Raw genomic sequence first — 25900 nt, 5'->3', positions numbered from 1 at the left:
TTTTACTCTATTTTAGTTTCAAGGGACCACTGCCATGTTTGCAGATGTCCTAGAGGTCAGCTGCCCAATCGCCGGCAGTCTTTCTCTAGCATCTTGATGTTCTTGAAGGTCCCTCACAAACCTGGCCTATGCTGCTTCCTAAATAGCAATGCAATAAGCTGATAGTTGCATATGGCACGGGAAAGCCCTGGGATAGCAGCATCCGGAGCTTTATGACTCACGTCCAGAATGGCCCCTGGGGAAGGCATAGAAGGGAATTTGAGATGTCTGAAAATGGTGAGGGAGTAGTGGAGCCACTCCAGAAAAAGTTTATCTTTGCAGATTTGTCAGAAAAGCAACCTGGCACTGCAAAATTGAGCGTGTTTAATAGCTTAGTCAATGGATTGGTGCTTTATCTCCAGTCATTTTTTTGTTTTGACCCAAGTGTCTTATTTTCATAGGACAATGAACATGGAACTAGCCTGCGCAGGGAAATGGACAGCCTGGGCAGCAACCATTCTATCCCAAGCGTGTCCGTGAGCACAGGCAGCCAGAGCAGCAGTGTGAATAGCATGCAGGAGGTCATGGATGAGAGCGGCGCTGAACTTGTGATGATCCACGATAACGAAAGCACAGTAAATTCCACTTCCTCTGTTGTGCACAAGAAGGTAGGTTTCACCGTCCCCTTCAGAGCCCAAGCCTTTGTCAATCATAAGTGAAGCCAGCTCAGGTCACTTAGTTACCTTTTTACAGCTGAAATGTGGGACTAAACCTAGCACTCGGTAAGCTCTCTCGCAGTGAAAAGGTAATGAAGGACTGTGTAACCTACATCAGTGCCTGTTACTTTGTCTTCTTCTCTCATTACTCTGATGTCTACTGCCATCAATAAGTTAAAATGGTAAAAATCCATAAATCTCCAAGTCAAATAAACCAGTAAGTCCTTGTCTCAATCAATAACCTTCGTACTGTAGAGCAGCAATTTTCAACCTTTTTCATGTCATGGCACATATAAACTAATGCTAAAATTCTGAAGCACACCAAAAAATATATTTTTTGCCAATCTGACAAAAAATAGGTACAATTGGGAGGAGAGGGGTATTTTATTTATTTATTTTTAGATAGAGGCCACGGCATTATGAAAGAGAGGAATAGATACAACAACTGGTTGCCTCTCACACCCACCCCAACCAAACGACCTAACTGGGGACCTGGCCCCCAACACAGGCCTGTGCCTTGACTGGGAATTGAACCTACAACCTTTCACTTTGTGGTACAACACCCAACCAACTGAGCCATGCTGGCCAGGGCAGAATTATTTTGATTCATTCACACTAGATAGCTACTGTGTTGGCTGCTGTCATATTTTCATTTGATAATCTAAGGGAATAGAAGCTAGTGCCCCTGACTAAACAGTCACTTACTGTGCCTTTTAAAAATTCTTGCAGCACACTGGTTGAAAATCGCTGCTATAGACCTTAAAAGCTTCCTGAGTAAAACTCCTTGGGTATGCCCTTTTAGAAGTATACTTTTTCAGAGTGTGTTTCTTAGTGTATATTCCCAAGGTACTATTTTAGAAACACTTTCTACTCTTTCCTGTTGAATCTTGAATTTACTGTTCCTGATTCTTCCAAGACTGGATCTGTTACCTTAAATATTCTGACTTTTGAATGAACAATTCTGGTTTTTTTTTTTTACTTATTTTTCCAATTAAATATCCTCATTTCTTACAAGCCTATCATGGTTCATAAATTGAAATACTTTATGAAAAAAATTTAAGCTTCTTTCAAAGCAATTTTTGTAAGATAAGTGTTTTGCAGAATTGTCAATAATTTGTTGAGAGAATTCCAAAAATTGTCTTGAGTGACCATAAGTAAGTAGTTTGTAGAATTGAATTATAGAAAACAAATCCCTTATAATTTTGTCCTTATTAGGTATATATGAGGTTTGTTTATACTTATTTTAATAAATGGCAGTGATCACATTCTAATTGTAGTGAGAGATCATGTTGAAGAATAGAATTTCTCTCACTTGGAGTTCTATTGGTTGTGCATTTTTCTTGAGAAGAAAAGAAAATTTAACAGTAAGGATGAAGGGCAGGAGAAAATATATCGGTCCCTGGTTGCGAATAGTGGAAGGATACATATTTATTTTCTGAACTGATTAACTTATTATTGATTCAGCTAATACTAGTGGGGGGACCTCTGTTATGTGCCAGGAACTATGGTAGGCCCTGTGAACACATAGAAATAAAACAGACATGGTGTTTTCATGGAGCTTATTATCTGTCGGGAAGATTAAGCAAATAATCATACTAATAATTATATCATGTAATTATGGAACTTGCTCTGGGTAAAAAGGAGGATTTAATCTAGCAGGCAGTTGTGGAAAGCCTACCCAGTAAAGTGACATTTAAGATAAAACTTTAAAGACAAGTGGAAAGAAGCTAACTTGGGGTGAAAGATGGGTGCGAATTAGCAAGCAACATGTGCAAAGTACCTAAGACAAAAAGAAATTTGTATATTCAGGAAGATGGGAAAGGTCAGAGAGGTTAGAGCTTGGTGAGCTATGTAGACAGTCCATTGAGACCAGAAAGACAGCAAGGACCCAGATTGTCAGAAAGCCATGGAAAGAAGTGGTATCAGTTGGATGCAGAAATGTGCTGCGTTCAGCATTGCCAGCTGGCCTTCTCTGAATACAGGCAAGTGAGCATATACGTATTTGAAGGGTAGAAAAGGTTTTGCAAGACTCCCTTTTGGAAGGACCTTTTGCGGATGCTGACACCTGGCTTTCCTTTCTGTTCCCTCTGGGGCTCCGTGGGTATAGATAGCAAAAGAAGAGACATTCTGTTGGATCTTTTTACTCCAGGACTTCTCAAATGGGAACCCAGAATTAGAAGAAAGATGCTACTGGAATAATCAAGAAAGATGACCCTGGTCTCAGATTTAGTGAGGGTTTTCATTTTCATTTTGACATGCTGGTGGAGAGCTTTCTTGTGATGATATGGGTCTCTCAGTACTTTTTTTTTTCTCCCTGGTGCAAACACTTAAGAAGTGCAAGGCAGTTGTATTTGATCCACACAAAAAATTGTTTGTAGGGAAGAATTTAAGTTACATAATGTATTTCTTTTTCATTATGAGATAGAGAAAATGTGCTGGAAGAAAATTGAAAAACCTTTGCAAAAAAAACTTTGAATAAATTAAGATATAAGCAAGCTAATCAAAACACTATCAACAGAGTCAAAAGGCAACCCACAGAATGGGAGAAAATGTTTGTAAATGATATTTATACATCTAACATTTTACATTTATAATATTTGCATATAAAACATTTGCATATCTAATAAGGGATGAATATCCAGACTGTATAGAAAACTCCTAAAATTCAACAACCAAAAATTAACAACCCAAATCAAAAATGAGCAAAGGACTGGAACAGACATTCCCTAAAGAAGATATACAGATAACCAATAAGCACATGGAAAGATGCCCAACACACTAATCATTAGGGAGATGGAAATCAAAACATACATTGAGATACCACCTCACACCCATTAGGATGTCTACTGCCAAAAAAAAAAAAATAACAAGTGTTGACCAGGATGTGGAAAATTGGAACCCTTGTGCACTGTAGGTAGGAATTTAAAATGATACAGCTGCTGTGAAAAACAGTACAGAAGTTCTTTAAAAAACTAAAAATAGAAATGCCATACGATTCAGCAATGCCGCTTCTGGGTATATACCAAAAGAACTGAAAGCAGGGTCTCAGAGAAATATCTGCACATCCATGTTCGTAATAGCAGTGTTCACAATAGCTAAAATGCAGAAACAACCCAAGTGTCCATCAATGAATGAATGGACAAGCAAAATGCGGTCAATACATACTACGGAATATTCTTTGCTTTAAAAAGGAAAGAAATTCTGATGTATGCTCCAACATAGATGAATCATGGGGACATAATGCTAAGTGAAATATGCTAGTCACAAAGACACAAAGACTGTATGATTGCACCTTCACATATAGAGTACTTAGAGCAGTCAGAATCATCGAGACAGAAAGGACAATGGCGGTTGCCAGGGGCCAGGGAGAGGGGAGAAATGAGGAGCTGTTGTTTAGTGGAGACAGAGTTTCAGTACAGTGTACTGAACTGTCTGCTTAAAAATGATTCACATGGCACATTTATATGTATTTTATGACAATAAAAAGAGGAAAAATATAAGCAGACTATAAAAATATTATATATGAAAATTTAATGTTAAATATGGTATACCTGTGCTTTAAAATATCTTCAAACACAATACAAACAAAATATATTTTGATGGTTATATTGTTGGTTCACTTGAATTCAAAAAAGTTTTCTACTTAAGAGCATAAATGAAATAGGATCTTAAAGTCTTGATGGAAAATTTTTGTATAATGGACTATAAGAATGAGGAAACCAGTTTATAATTCTATCTGCCACTGATAGTTATACTTTACTTTGGACAAGTCACAAACCTCAGTTACTCTGTGTATAAAATTAGGAGTTCAACATGATTTCAAAGATCCCTTCCAGCTCTCAAATTCTGTGCTCCTATTCCTGTAATAATTAAAGAGGCAAATCTCTAATGTGACCCTCAAACTGTTTTTAGAGGTACCTCAGGAGCAAGCCTCCCCCACGCCTCATCCAGGACAAAGTCTGCTTCATTTCTTACATTATATATTTGAATTGCAGTTAAGATTTCACTTGCAGAAGGGTTGGTTTTTGTTTTTTCTTTTGTTTTTCTGAATGTCACTGCCCTAATCAATCTCTTCTCCATGCAGATGGGATGGTAAGTACGATATAGTACATGTAGGTAGGTGTAGGTAACATGTGTATTGCAGGTTGGATTCTCTAGGAAGCAGAGTTGAAATGATTTATCACGGCAGGTGGTATTATTATTATTATTATTATTATTATTATTACTATTATTATTAGGAATTTCCTTTGGGTTGAATACCCATGGAAGGGAAGGAAAGGAAGAAACATTGATAAGAGGGCAAAGCTGAACTGAGATGTAGGCCCAATGGCAGCCTCAACCAACCTTCCAGTGAGCTCTGCAGCTAAACTTGTCCTTTAGAGTTGGGCTGGAATAGCCAGGCCTTGATACCCATACTAGATCAGTCAATGAATATGAGCGACCTAGAAGGTTAGGAGTGTTTAGCAGTGTTCACAATAGCTAAAATGCAGAAACAACCCAAGTGTCCATCAATGAATGAATGGATAAGCAAAATAGGCAAGGCAGTTCCTAAAAGAAATGACAGCCAGAGACTACTGCCAGCAGCATGCCTTATCTTAAAGGATGTGGTGCATTTCTGAGTCTGTCATCATTTGCAACCACAAAGATAATTTTAGAAAGAAAGCACTCAGTATTGTTGTACAAAACATTTATCACTTTTGTATGGTCCAGGTCCAGAATTTTAGAAAAGCCTATATATATTACTAAATTATCATATTATAAACAATGTTCTACCCATTATTTTGTTGTCCTATTTTATATTCTGTTTAATACTTGTTGCTATTTAAAATTACATTTTGAATTAAACTTTATTATGAGTAAAATGTAGATTTTATTAGGGCAAAAACAATGCCTCCTTTGTTCTGGACTGTATTTCAACACCTAAAACAGTGCCTGGCATGGCATAGCTACTCAGTAAATAATTATGGAATGAGTGAATAAAAAAAACCCACAGGGAATGAATTAATTACCAGATATTAAACATCATGTTATGTTGGTTCATTGAATATAATGGATTAAAGGGGTTAAATAATATTAATTATTATCTTGATGGTTTGGAAGACTTAAATAGTTTCTCCAATAATAATGCTCTAGATGATAAGAGCAAGCTTAATAAATATGACCATACAAGATTAAGGGTGGGGTACTGGCTGCTGTGGCTCAGTTGGTTAGAGTGTTGTCCAGTCAACCAAATGGTCATCAGTTCAGTTCCCAGTCAGGGCATGTATCTGGGTGTGGGTTCAATCCCTGGCCAGGGCATATACAGGAAGGCAGTCAGTCAGTGTTTCTTTCTTGCATTGATGTTTCTCTTTCTCTCTCCCTCCTTCTCTCTCTCTCTCTCTCTCTCTCTCTCTCTCTCTCTCTCTCTGAAAGCAATGAAAAAAAATTCCACCGGTGAGGATAAAAAATAATAATAATAAGGGTGGGGAATTTTTTGTACCTCTAGATTGTTGCAATTAAGCAGACATACTCTAAATTATTGAAATCATAGATATGGAACAGATTACCATTTTATATTGGAAATAAACTTTTAAAGGCCATGTGTAACTAGTAAGAGCGTGACTTGCAATTAACTGCTCTGCATCCAGAATAAAGATGCCCTGATTTTAGCAGGACAGTTCTATCACAGATCAAGCCCCAAAACTGTAAAGTGGGACACTGAAAATTTTCCTTTGACATCAGAATTTCAGGTTACTTCTTTCTCTCCAATCTTTGCCTCTACTCTGGTCCTTCCCAAGCCCTGAAGGGATCCTAATCTAATCTTCCTTTTGAGCAAGAATGACTTGATAAATCTAAAAGTACGTTCTGACAAAATAAACTTTTAAGCATTTATTTTCCCCTTGCTGGCGTTGCCACACAGCTGTTTCCAATAACTAGAATACCACATTTCTATAGACAGGTAGCTCCTGGACATCTCACGTCACCTGCTGCCTAGCACAGTGTCTTGTCACATAGTAAGCACTCAATAAATGTTTTGGGAACTTTTGTAGGACACAGCTCTGCAGCCCAATTCTTGATTATTCACAAGTGGTTCTAGTGCAGACTTTTAATTCAGAGTACATTTTTTTTTTTTTGCTCTCCCCTAGCCAGCTTCTGACCCTCTGCTCTCCTCCTTAAAATCATGGCATATATATATAGCAGTAGGAAACAGATATTAATGTCACCCTAAACAACAAAGTCTACTTTCTTAATTTGTCAACGAAAAGGTATACTTTATATTCTTGAAGTCAAAAATTAGTTTTTTTACCCTGCTGCCGCCATCTGTTTATATAAATCATTAGACTTTCATTTATTAAAATTATTTCTTCATTTATTTGTTATCTTAGATGTCCCTAAAGGACGCTGTCATCATGGTGGCCTCCTTTTAACAATTGTTCTTAAAAATCATTCTATCCTAACTCCTAAAGCTTGACTTGGCTCCTACTATTAGTCATGTTTTTTTCTTCTTTAAAAAAGAACAGCTTTCACCAACTTTGGGGAGGAAAAAAAAGAAGTGTCCTTGAGGGGATAGGACGTTCTAGTTTAATTTTCACTTGCTTCAGTGGCCTTTCCTATTATTTTTGCTGAAGAGTGGGGCAGGTTCTTTGACTCTTCAACTCAAATTTGGCAAAGTAAAAGTAAATTAATGTGTGAAGGTAATGTTTCTTAAACAGAGCAGTTGCACAGTCCCCCTCTCTGTAGAAATACCTTTATTCTCAGTGTTCTGCTAGTCATTCTTTCTCCCTAATGGCTCTCCTTCCAGGTAAAGGTATCCTGTCCATCTTCTCATCTAGTACCAGGAGTGTTCAACCTTCTAGTCTCTCTGGGCCACACATAAATAGACAAACACTAACTAAAACAAAAAAATCTCAGTGTTTTAAGTAAGTTTATAATTTTGTGTCGGGCCGCACTCATAGCCATCCTGGGCCACAGGGGGCCCATGGCCCGCAGGTTTACACCCTTAGGTTTTGCCAGTTACACCTGCTTTGGTGATAATCGAATAATTTTGAAATGAGCAAAACAAAAGAGATGGTGGTTTTGCTGGTCCTTTCTCCATGGCATGGAAATCATTAGAATCTATAAAAGGGTTTCTCATCACCTGATGACCCCGATGAGGGCCAACTGTAGATTCCCCTCTGCCCCCACAGAAAGGGGTGCCTGTGTGTCAGAGTGGCAGGATTTTTGTGAAATGCAGATTTGAATTCTGTTATAATAATGTAAGAAAAGATACCCTTACCCTCGTGTCTCAGACCTATATCCTTGAGCTCATTTACTCAGCAAACATTTACTGAATTCCTACTAAGTATCAAGCACTATGCTAGGTGCTGGAGTGACTGAGACTTTTCAAACCACATTCACAGTCTTCCAAAATCTCACAATTCGGTGCGTAGGCAGATGAGTAAGTACGATGAGTAGTGTGATAAAGGTACGCCCAAATCTTAACAGAACTCACAGGAGTGATTTCCAGGATCAATTTCAAATTAAGCTAGAAACTACAAACAAGTGGCTATACTGTAAATCTTCATTTTAGGAGCATAACTATTCAGACACTTAAGGAAAAACTTCTAAATAAAAGTAAAACATCTTATCTATAGTATAATAGTAAAAAGTTTGTGCCTCATGCTTTACACACTTCACTGTATTGTATGTAAGTTCAGTTCTTTTTTACTAAACATTTGGAACAAATACTACAGCTGGTTTATCCATCTGAAGTTTTACTTCTCATAAGGAAAGGACATTGTTTATTTACCAGGTTAACCGAGATTTGCTTAAAACTGGTCCCTGATCATAATGGTATTTCAAAGAGGTGGTTTGTTTATTACTGGATGATAATTCTCTAAAGATAAATTATAACCAAGTCGTATAGTTTGTCTTGATAAAGTAGAACATAATCATTGTTTTTCATATTCTAAAATTATTCCTTATCATCAAAGAAGATGGCCCTCTCATTATTCGTAAATAATCTTCATAGGTGCCTAACTGCATAAAATAACAAACTGACCTTTTCCACTATTAATCTTCACAGTCTTCTGAACTAATGTGTTTAGTTCAGAAACTCTGGGAGCCAAGTATAGTCATTTTCAAAGGGACTGCTACTTAGAGGGGCAATACAACCAGCAGACAGTAAGTATATCCTGGGAAGCTGATAGTTTAATTTGTTTGTACTTACTTCTCAAGTCACATTCCCCCATTTTAAAATGGCTTTGTTATTTGAGTTGTCTTCAGAGTTTAGAGCTTGTTTTATACAAAGGAATAAACAATTTTAAAATTTATTTTCCAATGTACTTGAAATGGGTATCACTATGGGACTAAAATTTCCCCCATTTTGTGTTCTCTTACATAACTTGGTGTTGGTGATCTCTGTTATGAAGCTGCTATGGAAAACCAAACACTCTTTTCAAAAGGGAAAAACATATTTCAGGGTATAAAGCAAAGATTATACTGTTAGGATTATATTATATTTAAAGTGGGTTAAAGTTTTGGACCTGTTCTTCAGACTAACTTCTAAAATAACATAATTTTAAAAATATACCTTATTGGGTTTTTTAATTGACTATGTGTCAACTAAAGTCACTATAATTTTGAGTTTTAATTTTTCTGTGTATTTTAAGATTCTTGTGTTAAAAAACTTAGCTGATATAATGTGGCTTTTAATTTCATAACCAGAATCCTAACCCAAAAGTGTTCATTTTTATGTGAGAGAAAAATTTAATAATATTAAGATTATACATATTTGCATAAATATGTTTTATTTATTCTGTTATGTGAAGAGTATGAATTCTAGTGTCACTGGTTATCCTTGTAAATCAAATTATAACAATTTCAAACTTAGCAGCTGCCACATCATTTGAGATTTTAATATTACCTAGCTAATTCTCACCAAAACTATAACTCTTCAGGCCTCTACCTAGTCTTATCTCTCGGGCTTGCTGGCATTTAAAAGCTTCTTGCTTTTCTGGTACTGTAATAGTAAGTAAGATCAGTTTTGGAGACGAATGTAATTTATTAATAAACATTCAACAACGTGAATGGTAGCAAAGCTCTAGAACCTAAAGCTAGTTCCAGTCCCACACCTAATCTTTCTTTGCCCTGTGAGTAAGAGTTTATATTTCCCAGAAAATAATGTAGAAAATTTTTAATTGACCTATTATTTTTTATAAGTTTGAAAAATATGGGTTGAGATGCATTTTTAACCTTCAGCGCTGTCTAATAGGACTTTCTGCAATGACGGAAATGATCTTTATCTGCATTGTTCAATATGGTAGCCATGATTGTGTCTGCCTTGAGACATAGCTGGTGTGACTTAAGGGCTGAATTTTACATTTAATTTAAATGTCCATGGGGCTAGTGGATATCTTATGACACAATACAGTAGTAGAATATCCCTTAAATTTTATATACATGCCCTTAACGGCATTTAGGGTCTCTTCATTGTTTGAAAAAATAGACCACAATACAGTAAATTGAAAAAAAAAATCTCTAAATATAGATACAATGGGAGGTACCATCCCAACATTTCTGAAGCATTCTAAATTTATAAAAGGAAAAAGAAAATCAGCCCAATGATAAATTTAATCTTGGCTTTTGGCTTTTACATAAAAACCTGGATGTAAAATTTAATATCCCTCAAGAAATATATGTGCTTTGACTTACCAAAATTTTAGACTATATAATAAAATTTTATGTTTTCTAAACCTTTAATTTTTGTTTGCTGATGAAGGAAAGGGCAATTATAAAAAATTTCAGATAGTCATGGGCAAAATGTAAAACTGACTTCTCACAAATGGTTTCTCCTAAAACCCTAGGGAAATAAGAGAATTAATTTCTCCTTCACTGCCCTGAACATGTACCATTTAAAAATCCCCCATGGTTGTACATGTTTTTGAGCTATTAATTATCATAGTATCTTCTTTTCTGCAGGGTTAGAGCTACTTACTGACTGGCCACTCCATCTTTTATAGAGAGACACAACACCCTTTGAAAGCCTTTTCCCCTTTAAATTCATTCCAATTGCATTTAAGAAACATCCATTACTATCCTTCCAGGGAGCGTTATTTTTCACCGGGCATTACAATAAGATTAATCAGCTTTGCCTATCAAGAAGCATATACTTGATTAAATCAGTCAAGGACATTAAATTCCAGCCTTCTGCACTCTGGTGAGCATACCGAGACTGAGTTGAGGAAGAATTTGTGAAAGTATCATTTGGTTAAAATTGTATGCCTGTCTCTTTAAATCTAAAAAAAAATCCTTTCAGAAGCTGTAGAGAGAAGGTGCTAGAACTGTGTACGATCATGACTGGAAAGCAGGATCCCTCAGTGACTGCCGAATCTTCCCAGCACAAGATAGAGAGGCAGTTCAGCACAAGACTACACTGGTTCTAGACAGAACGATGATCCTACCGAACAGATCTCAAATAAAATTAAATTGAGAAAGCAGATCTTTCAAGGGAATGAGGCGGAGGCTCGCTTTTATGTTAAAAGCAACCAGCATCCTCCTGGCTAGACATGGACATGACATTTTTAAAGGAATTATTTGGTTACAGCGTCTTAAACAAACTGTTCTAAGGAGTCTGTACATTGCATTGTTTTTTCTATTCTTTTTTGCTTTTGCATATATGTGATTCTGGAGGTAAAGAAAAAGCCTGCCAGGGATTCAGAAGGCATCCCACTAGCGATCAGCTGACATTCCTAACTGAAGGCTGCAATGTGTTGCTTATTCATTTTGTACCGTGGGAGCTGCGGGGACTAGCAGAGAGCTAAACTATGCATTTCAAACAGCAGTGCTTGTGCAGAAAGAGGGGTGAGAGAGAGGCAGCCGGCGAGGAAAGAGCACAGCTGGACTTTCTCCTTGTTTTTATCCATTTCTGCAGGATCATGTATTCATAAGGGATGAGGCGGGCCACGGCGATCCCAGGCCTGAGCCACGGCCTACCCAGTCAGTTCAGAGCCAGGCCCTCCACTACCGGAACAGAGAGCGCTTTGCCACGATCAAATCAGCATCTTTGGTAAGCAAACACCCCTCTACTCACCTTCCCTTCCTTCCCCTCCTCCCCATCTGGCAGCCTCTCGCCCTCCCTGAGCCTCTCTCGGCTTCATGGATGGGAGGAAAGGAGTCAAGAATGTTTTCTCCCTCCTAATAATTTTATTCATTTTAGAAAAAATCTGTTGGCATAGCAACCTGATCTCAGATATTTTAGCATTGTCTACGGCATGGGGGAAAAAAACCTTTGTGTGTGTGTGTGTGTGTGTGTGTGTGTATTTATATATGCTGTATGTGCAAAATAAAAGGCCTTTAGGATGAAGTTGCTAACATTTCTAATTTTTTAAAAGCTCTTTGTCTTTTCCTTAAAATAATAATGCTAAAAATATTTTAAATGTATTTGATGTATGTGTTTGCTGGGCACTATGCTTCTTTTATATAGATTCATGTGTATCTATAATGTATACATATACATCAAAAGATAAAACACAATTTTTTTAAATATATGGTTGCCGGCTACTGTATATAATTGTAGAAAATAAGCTACTTGCTTCCCAGGGATGGATTGCTGGTTCGTTCTGGTTCATTCATTTATTTATTGCAACAATGGTAGTGGCTGCACTTCCCCATTTAACCCCTGAAGAATTTCCTGCCACCAGTAAAGCAAGAAGGGCTTTGTAGGAGAGGATAGGGGTGGTCGTGGAAGAAAAGATACTGTAGGATCCTTCAGCATTTTTACTATTGCAAATGTGATTGCTGGATGCCCTTGTAGTAGCAAAAGGGGTGTGTGCTGGAAGAGTTAGTTTTCATGCCTCCTCCCCTTGGTCCCCAACGCGTGCGCGTGCGCGTTCACACACTCACTCTCACACACACACACACTCACTCACTCACACTCACACCATTTCCTCCTTGGCACTCTAAACTCTCTTTAATGTTTTGCTTCTGAATCTCACTTCTCAGCCAAAAAATTATTGCAATATTAGTTAGTGTGCCCAAATTGATGTTAGAGGTTACGTGTGCAGGAAGAGTTACACTGCCTGGCTGTTACATTTAGAACCTATGATGACATCATCCGAGGCCGACCCAGAAATGATTATTTTCTTGTCCTATTTTTTAAACCCCATTTCCACTTTTATTTCTCAAGTCTTTAGAAGGCTTCAGTTACCTTTTGGAATTGATAATAGATTGTAATTTTTAAAACCCCGAATATGAGGAAGAAGGGAGTTCTTCCTATTGCTGTGCCTGCTGCTGTGCAAAAGCAAGGCAAGCAATTGAACACAGGCTCCTTACAAACGATAAGCCTGCCTTTAAGTTCCTTTGTATGGAAGTTTTTTGTCATTTCTTTGATGGGCAGGTTTTCGTTTTAAATGAATGCTACAGTGTGTAATGGAGGTCTTAAAATGTCCACTGTGTATTTGCTAGTGATTGTTAAGCACCTAAAAAACATACTTCTGAGTCTAAATAAAGCATGAAATATTAAATACCAAATATCTTCAAGCCATGATATGTGACAGAAGAAGAAATATGGTATTTATGGAATATTACTACTTACCACCGACCCTTGTGAGACTTGTCACCTTTATTCAGACCTGTCCATGTTGAAATGAGGGGAGAAAAGATGAGCAAGCACTGAGAGTCCGAGCACCACAGCAGGTTTTGCAGCAGACATCATACCCTGTGGATTTCCCCTCTCTGGGACAGATTCTCTTCTTTTCTCACTTGCCACACCCTCATTCCCACATCATATATTCATGACCTCTCCTACCTCCTAGTAAGTAAGATACTATAGTACTACCATGCCAGAATGATCTTACGCTTGCATTTGTGAGCTCACCCAGGGCTACTGTGTGTACATATCAGCCATCACAGTCTTCCTCTCTGTGGATAATGAAAGCTGCTTCCCTACTAGGCCACCTCAGGGCTGTGGGCAGAGTCCTCAGGAACCCTCTGAATCCTGCAGGCTTCACAGTGCCCATTCTGAGAACAGCTGGGCTCTGTCTCTCTGGCGGACTTTGGATTTGCTAAAAGGCCCCTGCCACTATATTGAGTTAAAAACAGAGTAGCTGATAGGCTGCTGCTGTAGCCACAAAATAAGTTGTTTTCTTGTGAAAAACCCTCTCCAAATTCAATTTTTGGGGAATCACGGTGGGATTCGATGGGAGTTTATCAGAGTTCAGTGGTATTTGTGTCTAGTGGCTTTTAGGGAGAAAATAATTAATGGAAGAGAAAAGTGATATGATGTATGATTTCACATTCCATTTTGAACAATCTAACTATTGGGATGAATATTTTGATGAATATTATCAAGTACTAGCCTTTGTTTTAAAGGCCAATTTCATTAGGAATATATAAATCAGGACACTGGAATAGCAAGAAGGAGTATCTAATTTTTTAAATTATATTGTGAATCTTACTGTTTTTTGTGGATCCCCACTGAAAATGAAAAGGGACTAAAATTATTTAAATGACATAAGAATAAGAGCAAGATCATGGGGACATGAAGGTCCACTGTAATAGTCAAATTATTGTCGAAACCTCTCTCCACTTCTCCTAATTGGTAGCAGTACTGTGTTTATTTATTTATTTTTGTTTTACTCTTTCTTTACAATCTTCTAGTAGAAGTGACCTCAAGCCACAGAGTGACCCAAAAGTGAACAGCAAAAAGAGAAATTCAAAAATGAGTTTTTCAATTACAGTCCTAGATAAGTAAGTGAGGAATGTATGTTTTAAATAGACTTGCAAACTGAAAAAAATACATATGTGGTTCCTGACATTTGTTTTGTCAGCCTGTCTCCTCCACGCAGCCTAAAAGAGGCCGAGCTCTGCGGGTTTCCCTCTAGCATTTCTTCCTTTTCTATATCGTGCATTTGAATGGGGTCATTGGCAAGTTTGTGAAGCCCGTGGGCTATATGCTTTCACTGCTGGATATTTTTATTATTTTGGCACCTTAACACTGAGATTGTTATTTTATTATGCACCCTACACAATTGCATTTATAACAGAGAAAAAGCAGGGACTGCCAACCTTGGTACCAGAGGATACCCTAGGGAAATTTTATAACTATGTATTTAATTATAATCATTTAAGGGAAAGGTTATTGACCTTATTTTGAAAACATAGGAAAAGTAAGGGCATTTTGTGGCACCTTTTAAATTTATTATTTCTTCTTCTACAAGAAAGTTCATGTCTGGCTGATTCACTATCTGGAGAAGGGAATTGTTCATATAGTTACTCAGAATTACTGAATTCTTGGGCCTTTGAGATGTGCCTTTTGAGTTTTTATTGTTGGTGGATGGAGAGCCTGATAATTTAATTAGATTAGTGACCCATGAGAGTGTTTTCAGCTGATGCTATATCTGATGTCATGTCTTCTTAAAACTTCATAATGTCCTGTGTCACTGGCTGTTCCCATAGTAAATGTTAAACTAAAGAGCTCCATGACCATATCTATCAAGACAATTCTGCTTTTCATCTTATGAAGGAATTCTCATTAGAATGCTGCTACCCAGGTGAGTTTATATTAGAATACACCTTAGGGAGAAGGACACAAAACTTAGTTTCCAGTCTCCAGGAAAGCATGTAGGAGAAAATGATTATTGTTCTATCTAAGCAAATATAGATTCTTTGACTTTGGTTTTACAGACTCAGTAGAAAAACTCCTATAAAAATGGAGTCTTCATTTGGATTTCTTTTAATGCAACCTAATTATTCAGCTAATTTTGAAATTGGGGACCTGAATGAGTTTGATAAATAAGCATAAAAATATTAGAGCCTCAGCAATGAATGCTACTGTTTCACCTCCATGAGCCCTACTGTTCAGTTTCCAAATGCATAAGACCATGGTCTCTTCCTGGATAGGATATCAGAGGATACTTATCAAAACGTCGCATACCTCCTCTTTCCTTTACGTTAACTTCTTAATCTCAGGAAGATCATGGTTGATACCATTTTTCACTTGTGTTGCCTAATCTGTATGCCTATCCCACGTAACCCAAGGCTCTCAGTAAACAGGTGTTGAATGAATGACTGGGCAAGTGAATGAATGAAGTCTCTTCCAGCCCTGCTACCACATCAGAATTTGGATTTATGAGTGTGCATTTCAGAGTTCTTTGTGTCAGTTTTTCTGTATGAGGCAGTTATCAGTCATACTTTTTGTGTGAACTTAAAACAGTTTCCCCCTAGGTAGTCTAAAGAGTGGAATGTCAAAATTCTAATGCCAAAATGTGACTCATTGTATTCTTTTTTAAGCACTTGCTATAAATTTCATTTGTTCTAAGTTCTCAGAGTAGCCAGTTTTATCATAAGCATTATTTTAATTCATACATATAATTAATCTTGTAAGTTGGCTTTGATCTCTTAAGAGGGTAACATTATCAGCCATGATGCTTCTTTTTTATGTTCAGCAAGTTGCTTATTAGCCTTCTAGTGCAGTGTGGTGTAAATACTTGGCATATAATACACTTTGCGTGATGCGGTATGTTTTAGGGCCACATTTTGCTGGAATTAAATCAGGTAGAATGGAATGGCAATAGTTACTAATTCAAATTTAGAAATTATACATATTATTATAATCCACAGCCCGGGTCCAAGTACGGTTTTATTTGTTAAACTTGCCCTTCCTCGTAGATCCGCTTCTTCTGATTTATGTTCTCATTAGCAGAAGTGCTTAGTGAAGGGAAAAAGACAGATTACTCAGGGCCTGGCAGGGGAAGAAGGGGAATGGACATCTCTTCCATGTTTCCTGTGTATCAAACACCTTGCTAGGCACAGGTGTTAGCAGTGGTGCCCTCCTGGGGTGGCTCCTCTTTGCGCTCAAACACTGAACTCAAAGGCTAAGCAATTTGCCCAAGGTCAGTTATATAGTAAGGAATAGAATGAGATTTGTCTCCAGGCAACCTACTGGGTGTACAAGATAAACTGCTTGCTTTAGTTGGTCACACTTTTTGAGACCATGATCGTGAAAACTACAATTCCTACATTTCTGTAACTTTCTCTCATTTTCAGATTTACTCGGTTTGTAACTTGGACTTAGCACTCTGTTCAGCTTTGATTGTTTTGGGTATTGATTCCCTTCATTACTTCATAACAGAAAGTTTCGTTCATTTCTGCCTTAGTAATATGAATTTTCTCAGGCAATTTCAGGACCCTAGGACCTTAGTTCAAATCCCAGGTTTCATAAAAATTAAAGAGGTAAGTTACATGAGACAGTACTTTGTAAACCATAAAGCATGGTACAAATTATGAGCTCTTTTTTAATTTTTATTGGCAAAATTGTGTTCATAAAGACATGAAATTTAAACTTAAATAATAGAGGCACACATAACTATAGGTAACATGTTTTCAAAGTACATTTCACATTAGACTTCACAAACAAAACATCTGGTTATATGTACATCACTTTCGTCTGTCTAGCTTGAGCGTGGAAATATAAAACTCATTGTCACTATCTGTATCTAAGAAGACAATTACTTCGAAACTTAGAAACTTTAGTTGTATACATGGAAGGTGATGTTAGGAATTTACAAAGGTGATTATTCAAATTATGGGACGCATTTAAAAGCAAAGTGTCTCTCCTGGAATGTAATGATGTACGATGCTAGCGTGTTGAGCTTTGTAATTTTTTTTGCCACATAATTGTATGATCTGGTATGCAGTCGGACCACCCTTTTCCCAGAGACTCACCCACCAATTAAGATAGAAAATTGTTCTTGACACAACTTATTTCTGTTTTATCTTCAGGCTGTCTAGTTCAGGGAAATGGCCATGATTTATTTTACTGACCACGAACCAGTCAAACATTCTGCTGGCAAGTTTAAATGTGTTTTGATAGCTTTAGAGTGTGCCATGCCTCAGCTCTGGGAAGCGGAATAAAGAAGGAATACTAAAATAATAAAAAATAAGTACACAGATAAAACGTCTCTCAAACTACTTGCCCTCAAACAGACATTTTTTACTGCCATATTTGTCTAAAAACAAGTGAGTTCAGGAAGGACTAAATGATATCCTTCCTTTTGATTGGCATTGTTTTTAACCCCTACAGTTGAACTTTGGGAAGGCACAAGCATAAGAAAGTGAAATGTAGACATATATTTCCAACTACTTTCTTTTTTATCATGAAATAAGTCCATTAGAAGACACATCATTGTGATGGTAAAATAGATTATTTATAACATTTAAAGTGTTAGGTGTCTCTTTGGTGATGATATCCCTTTTTGGTCTGGAAATATTGTCTACTCTTATTCCTCATACTTTAAAGAGGATTGTCCTTTAGAAAAGAGAAATGAATATGAAACCAAGAGTGAGTTTTATCGGAAAGGTTTCAAAGTTAGGCTAATGTTTAGTGGTGTACTTTGATAATACTATCCAGTTACAGAACAGCTCTCCCTTGATATTAAGGACTCAGTAAAGGATGCAGGGACACCTTCTAAAAAGAGCAGAGAAACAAACTTTCCTTTGTACAAAATACACTTTGACCCATAAACTGAAAATAGTTAGAACTAATAGCAGCATGCAGATTTCCAGTAAAACTTGTTTAAGGTTTGGATTGAGGGGAAGTGGCTTAGAGTAGATAGGAGAGGCTAAATTACTTTGTAAAAAACAAAACTAAAGCTATAATTTTGTAATTAAAAATTTTTTTCTAAAATAGTAAACATGAGAAGGAGGTTACCAGACAGTCTGAAAGGAAAATAAAGAAGGGTGGTAAATTGAAGGAAGATTTTGTAGATGGAAACAAGATATCAAAATTCACATCTGCAATCTTCAGTTTGTTGGCTGTTCACTTGAGAATGGGTTAAGGGAAAAACTACTAAGAAAATAACCATCCAGAAATCACAGAACTGTCTTGTGCCTCTTTAGGAGAGCGAGTTAGATGTATTATCATTTTTTAACATCTCTTCTTCAGGGAAGGAAGGGGAGGAGGGAGACATGATTTAAAGGGAGAGGGTTCTTTTTCTCTCTTGATTCATGTGGATAATAGAAAATCAGTCTTGTTCAAACTGTTTTCAAACGGGTATTGAAGATTCCTGTGACTGTTAGCCATGATTCTTAACAAACAAACAAGTAGTACATGCGGTGCAGTGGTTCTCAGTCAGAGGGATTATGCCCCTCCCCCGGGGGGCATTTAGCAATGCCCAGAGACACTTCTTGTTGTCTTGACTTGGGAGATGCTGCTGGACTCTAGTGGGCAGGTAGGTCAGAGATGCTGCCGAACATTCCGCACCGCACAGGACAGCCCCCACAGCAAATAACTATCCCATCCATTGTCCATAGTGCCAAGGTCGAGAAACCCCTGGCGTAGTGGAAATAGCATGGCTCTGGAATCAGATGGAAATGGGCCTGAATCCCACCTCCACTACTTATTAGCTCTGTGACCTTGAGCATATAGCATATACAGGGGTGGGCAAAAGTAGGTTGACAGTTGTTCGTATGAAAAAAGATGTGCAAGTTATGATTATTACAATAGCTTTATTAACTCAAAACAATGTCACTCACAATGGTAAACCTACTTTTGCCCACCCCCTATATATAATGATGTATCAAAAACATGTAAATGTATTTTGGCTGAAAGAATATATTGATTCCCTTGTCTCAATTCATCTACAAAATGTGGGTGGTGACACCTACCTCATGGATGAATAAAACGATTGAGTGAATGAGATGGGTTTTAGGATTCAAGATAAAGTATATAAAGAGTACCCAGCACAGTACCTGGTATGGGTGAGTGTTCAGGTAATAGAAGGTAAATTGAGTCTACGGCCATACCACCCTGAACGCGCCCGATCTCGTCTGATCTTGGAAGCTAAGCAGGGTTGGGCCTGGTTAGTACTTGGATGGGAGAAGGTAAATTGATGGCGACAACTATAAATGAAACTATGCCGGAGGATTCTCCTCCTTTGCCTGAAAGTTTGTCTTCCGTGGACCTGGTTACCTGACTCCTGTTGTCCCCCAACCCCAATCAGGTTACACGGCAGATCCATGAGCATGAGCAGGAGAACGAGTTGCGGGAACAGATGTCAGGTTATAAGCGGATGCGGCGCCAGCACCAGAAGCAGCTGATCGCCCTGGAGAACAAGCTGAAGGCTGAGATGGACGAGCACCGCCTCAAGCTACAGAAGGAGGTGGAGACGCATGCCAACAACTCGTCCATCGAGCTGGAGAAGCTGGCCAAGAAGCAAGTGGCTATCATAGAAAAGGAGGTCAGTATGTCCGTGTGTGCCTTCGCCCCTCGGCCATGCCAGGCCTGTTCCAGCCAGTGGCACCATGTTAGCAGGAGGCAGGAGCAGTGTGATTTGGGGTGATAAAGGAGCAGTCTTGCTTTGGTGGGGGAATGAGGATGGTTTTATGGGGCCGCTTAAAATTATCATTAAAAATTAAAATAGTAACTAAAGGTGTGTATCACATTCTTGTCTATCAAGCATCAGCCCTTGCCCGGGGGATACAGTTTTTTTTAGAGATGCTTCTATCCTATGAAAACTTGCACACTGGGTCTGTTACTGGGTCTGTTACTGGGTCTGTTACTGGGCCTGCCACCCCCACCGCCCTCTTCACAGGTGGACTGCTCCACAGATAGTCTCTGTTAGTGGGGTAATCCCTGCCTACAGCTGGTTGGACTAGGGGTGGTCACCTGACCACTTGCAGCAAGTAATTCATCTGGCTGTTGCTTGAGTATTCTAGAGAACATTTCTCTTCCCCATTTAGGTTCTAAACTAATATTCAGAACACACAAGGGGGTAAGATAGATGGAGAGTCAAAATACCACCTTTATTACTAATAAGTGTTAGATGGGAGAAGTGATTTCTGTCTGAAGGAAAATTGGCCTAATCCTACTGAACAAAACCATACCTGCCCACCCAGGCACTAGCAGTGCTAAACTAGCCACTCACCATAAGACTTACGTAGTGCAGAAAAGCAGGGTGAACCTGTGCTCTCTGGGGATGGAGGGACTGGGGACAGGATGCCAGGGGTGTCTCAGTAGTTAGATTCTCTCATCGTGAAGGGAAACTTCAGAACTGTAGAAGAAGCATTCCCCCAACAGCCATCCATCTATGAGGCAGTCTGGCGTGAAAACCTTAGCCCAAAGAGAGATGATGTTGATTAAATAAACCAGTCAGATTCTTTCTTGGGAATTTGACTTGGTAAATATGTGAAGACAGTTGTTCATGATGGAAGAATTATTAATGGATGCTAAACGTTAGATAAAATACATAAAAAAAGAACCATGAAGCATAATTCCCTCTCTAGCTGCTAAGCACCTCATTTACATATGTGCTTCATTGAAGGGTTCCCTAAAACTTAGATTTGGTCGCTTTCAGGGACCAACATTTATTGGGTTATATTTTCATCGGTCTGTGCTCAAGCCACTTAGGAGCCCCCAAAATGGCCTGGTGTGTAACTGTTGTGCATTGTATTTCATCCCACGTATTTTGTGTGCATATGTGTGTGTGCGTGTGGGTATGTGTGTGGTTTTCCTTCACGTTTTTCCATAATTGGAAATATATTTTTCAGTGGTCAAGTTTTTTATTTTTTTATTTAAGATACAGGAAAATCAGAGCAGGTACTTTCTTATTTTGTTTTTAATGAACTATTTGCTTAAGAATTATATTATTCAGCATTTATGGACACTTTTAATGCATTGAAGAATATATAGCTGAATTTGGTGTGAAGAACAATTCATCCAAGGTCATGTTTGTCGTTTTTGCAGGCAAAGGTAGCTGCAGCAGATGAGAAGAAGTTCCAGCAACAGATCTTGGCCCAGCAGAAGAAAGACTTGACAACTTTCTTAGAAAGTCAGAAGAAGCAGTATAAGATTTGTAAGGAAAAAATAAAAGAGGTAAGAGCACCAATATTTGTAGTTACCACTTTGCCATTAGGATGGTTGGAACTTAAAACGGATTCATCTCACATTATGATCAGTATGTAGTCTAACCCACTGATTCTCAAACTTTAATTAGATGCCTGAAATGGTTATTAAAACGCATTGCTAAGCCACCCTTAGACTTCCTGACTCAGTGGGTCCAAAGTGGAGTTTGAAATAGGCATTTCTAACAAGTTCCCAGGTGATGCTGATGCAGCGGTCCAGGCACCACACTTCAACCAGGGTGATCTTTTCAAACCATACGTCTACTCACGTTGCTTCATGGTTTTAACACTTACTGGCTTCCCATTGCTCTTATAGATCAAAATACTAGAAGTCCCTACGTGGTCTGCTGCCCGCCTCCCCTCCAGTCTCACCTCATGTCACTGTTGTCCCCACCTGCTTACCCCACCCCCAACTCTTCACCGCCCCTTCCACATTTGTCACCTTTTGGGTCCTCAAATGTATCAAGTTCTGCCCTTTCCAAAGGTCTTCGCTCATACCGTTTCTTCCACCAGGATGCTCTCCCCACCCCTCACCTCAGTCCCTCCCGAGCACAGTTCTGCTGTTTATTTCTACTCCTCCTCCTTGTAAGATTTACGATTGTTTATTAGTCCCTTAACTTAAATATCACTTCCTCAGGGAAGCCTTCCTGACTGCCTCAACTAAGACAGGTGCCTCTGGTTTCATAATACTAGTTTTCAATTATACATTTTTTAAATAAAATCCTTATTTTTTAAAAGATTTTATTTATTTATTTTTGGAGCGAGGGGAAGGGAAGGAGAAAGAGAGGGAGAGAAACGTCAGTGTGTGGTTGCTCTCATATGCCCCCAACTGGGGACCAGGCCCGCAACCCAGGCATGTGCCCTGACTGGGAATCAAACCAGCCACCCTTTGGTTTGCAGGCCCACGCTCAATCCACTGAGCCACACCAGCCAGGGTTCAATTATACATATTTTAGTGATTCTTTGACCTACTTTCCCTACTGGCCAAAAAGCAATATATGTAGAGACCATGATTGTTTTGGGGGCAGGGGTTGGGGGTGGTTTGTGTGTGGCATGGGTTTTCTTTCTTTTTTTTTCTGCCCATGACTGATCCCTGTGTCTGGTACATGTGAATAACTGATCAATGAATGGTTAATTCTTGAATGTTGGGTTGAAGACCACTAGTGGCCTTAGCAGTGCCTCCTGAGGAACCGCAGTTCGATCTGAAAGCTCCAGTTTCTTCAGCTCCCCTTTTACCAGTACGTACAGGTGAATTGCCTTTGCCTCCAGTTCCCTAGTCTTTCCCTCCCATAAGACTAGGATTTCTTATTTGTTAATTACTAGTGTATTAAGTTTTAATAAAATTCAGTATGGGGCATTGTTCCAGTATATGAAATCATTCATTCGGGCTCAGATTCTAAGTTAACAATATGGGACTTAGCAAGGTTCCTCTCCATTTTTTTTTTTTAACTAGGAAGTGAAAGCAAGTGTCTGGGGGTGGGGCCTCAGGACCTTTTGCCCTGCCCGGATGTGCCACTGGTAATTGTTGGGCCTGGCAGGAATTTGCATTTGCTCCACACGGTCTGAGGGTAAGAATTTCTGGCACCAAAAGGTCTAGAAAACCAAGCTGTAGTGAAAAATAGCTCAACTAATAGGAATCACACGCTCTCCATTTTCTCTTAATTACTGCTTGAGTCTAATTGTTAGATCACAATAGAACGATGTTTCTGGATCACAGAGATAACCTCAACTTTTCATGAAGAAATTTTGTGACTTTCTCAGCCGCAAATGCATTCTTACTTCCAACGCCCTGTGCTTACTCACACTCTGGAGGCCGCACAGCAGGACTACCGCCACCATTTTGGGCTTTTGTAATACTGAAGTATTGGGAGATTGCGTGAACCCCACCTTTAGAAGGGTCTCCCACAGAACAGCATCCAAGTCTCCACTTAGACTTCAGGCATATGGCTATTTTTGGTTCACCGCACTCACACTTACGAGTGGAAGAGACTATAGGCCTAAACTCACAAGCCTTTCAACACACTCATGAAGGAAAACAAGCATAAACTCAGTCTGAGATAGCCTCAGTAAGCCTTTCTATGCAAAGCTAATATCACTCCTTACGAGACTATTTAAAGGGCCATGCGTATTTAGTACCGTGTACCTATAGGTATTGTCCTGGAGAAGGCAAAACACATTATTGTCACTGTTGATAGATAACAGGGTGTGGATAGTACAGAATGGTGGATGGTCCAGAAATGATTTACTCTTGATTTTGGTGTGAATTTTTATAATATTTGAAGTTTGGTGTGCAGTATAGTGTTAATGCCGAACCTGGTAGTACAGTCATGGCATCAAGAAATGAGTCACCCGCCTTCCTAGTGTGAACTCAGCTTACTCCATGCTGGAAAAAGCTCACGCTCTTGTTGATTCTAGTATTTCACTTAAAACATCATTGGAAGAGAAAAGACAATTTACAAGGACTTCTTGACCAAGTACACAAATAACCGAAATGGCATGTAATGTCTGTATTACAGAACATTAAATAAAATAGGTGTTAGCGCTGGCTGGTGTGGTTCAGTGGGTTGAGTTGGCACTCAACCCACTGAACCTGCAGACCAAAACATCGCTGGTTCGATTCCCAGTAAGGGCACTTGCCTGGGCTGCAGGCCAGGCCCCCAGCCGGGGGAATGTGAGAGGCAACCAATAGATGTTTCTCTCCTTCTCTTTCTCCCCCTAGTCCTCTCCCTCTAAAAAAAATAAAATAAAATCTTTTTTTAAAAATAGGTGTTATTAATTAAAGGAGATTTCACGGAGAGAGTAGTTGACCAAATACTACAGGTCAAGCTTATCCATAGGAACGGTATGGACAAAAAATAGTACACTGTACTTTCTCTAAAAGTAGTCATCTCACTCTCCCCATAGATTACCATTTTAACTGTTCTGATTCACTGCTTTCTTCCCATTACCCATATGGGCAGCTATGAATTTTGTCCTTTTGAAAATATAAGTGGTTTATAATCCCAAATAAAGACTGGGGTTTTTTTTTCCTCCTAAATTTCAAATGAGTAACATTTGTAATTACCTCCTGTCTTTAAAATCTGTCCACTTCTCTTGGTCTTTTTGCCTCCTCCTTTGTCCAAGCTGCTATCATCTCTCACCTGGACCTTTGCACTAGCCTCCTAGCTGTCTCCGTGGACACACTCTTACCTTCTTTACTCTGTTTTCCACAAAGCAGCCAGCATCTTTTTGAAATGCATCTCAGTATTATGATGCCCCCCATATAAAATCCATGTCTCCTGTCCTAAAGGTCAATGTCCTTAACTTGACCTACAAGACCTCTGATAGTCCTGTCCTGTCCCGCCTCCTCTCAGGTGACACTCCACCGCACTCTGGCCCTTCAGTTCTTTGAGCATACGTACCATGTTTCAATGAACCCACCCTAAGTGTTTTGCATATGTGGTTTCCTTTATTCAGAGTGTTCTTCCCTTTCCCTTTTTTGGTGATTAATGCCTGTGACTTTTTAAATTTTAGCTTAGTTGTTACTAAGGCCCGATGTTTTCTATTAAACATTCTTGTAGAACCAGGAACTCACTTTCAGAGTAGTTATCTCAGTACTTTTAGTTCCTTTATAATGGTTCTTTGATTAATTTTTTATTCTAGACTGAAAAGCCCCATAATGGTAGAAACCATGTTCTTTTATTCACCACTGTATCCTTATGCCTTGCACAGTACCTATCACATGATAGGAACTCAGTAAACGTGTATTGGATTGAATAGGTGAACAAATAATGTCTGAGAGTTGAGCAGTCAGAGACTAGGAAACTAACAAGTCTCCCTCTCACTTAATATTCAATTAGTTGATTTTTTAAATGTTGGGGAGGGGATGTGCAACACCAAGTCTTTCTGTCTTTACATTCTCATTTGCTTTCTCAATAATGTAATCTACCATTGTAGTAAACTATAGTAGTTCCTTTGACTAATGAGACCCGCATGGGTTCCCTCCTTTTTTTTGTAAAGGAGATGAATGAGGACCATAGCACACCTAAGAAAGAAAAGCAGGAGCGGATATCCAAGCATAAAGAGAACTTGCAGCACACACAGGCTGAAGAGGAAGCCCACCTTCTCACTCAGCAGAGACTGTACTATGACAAAAACTGTCGTCTCTTCAAGCGGAAGATAATGATCAAGCGGCACGAGGTGGAGCAGCAGAACATTCGGGAGGTACTTACGTTTCTAACTATCACCGTTGACTCATGGGACTACTCTTGTGAGGATCATGACCACGTCTGTTTTGTCCATTCTTAAATGGGCTTTACAGTCTCAAGCACAGGGCCTGACACAAAATAGGTGTACAAAGAGCCAGG

General features: G+C 38.8%; 1 protein-coding gene across 3 annotated transcripts in view; it reads left to right on the top strand.

Moving 5' to 3' along the window:
• Positions 1–25900, top strand: part of TAOK3 (TAO kinase 3) — a 144317-nt gene that overhangs the window by 100176 nt on the left and 18241 nt on the right. For all 3 annotated transcript variants that reach the window (XM_037156287.2, XM_037156288.2, XM_037156289.2), the window contains exons 13-17: positions 441–647; positions 11587–11721; positions 19655–19891; positions 21397–21525; positions 25554–25757. In XM_037156287.2, coding sequence (XP_037012182.2) covers positions 441–647; positions 11587–11721; positions 19655–19891; positions 21397–21525; positions 25554–25757 — 912 coding nt within the window. The remainder of the gene's footprint in view (positions 1–440; positions 648–11586; positions 11722–19654; positions 19892–21396; positions 21526–25553; positions 25758–25900) is intronic.

This window comes from Artibeus jamaicensis, unplaced genomic scaffold, assembly GCF_021234435.1.
Source record: "Artibeus jamaicensis isolate MK-2021 breed Jamaican fruit bat unplaced genomic scaffold, CSHL_Jam_final contig_525, whole genome shotgun sequence".
NCBI classification, from domain to species: Eukaryota; Metazoa; Chordata; class Mammalia; order Chiroptera; family Phyllostomidae; genus Artibeus; species Artibeus jamaicensis.
Note: the sequence above shows the minus strand (reverse complement) of the source record. Positions and strands in the feature narration are given on the sequence as shown.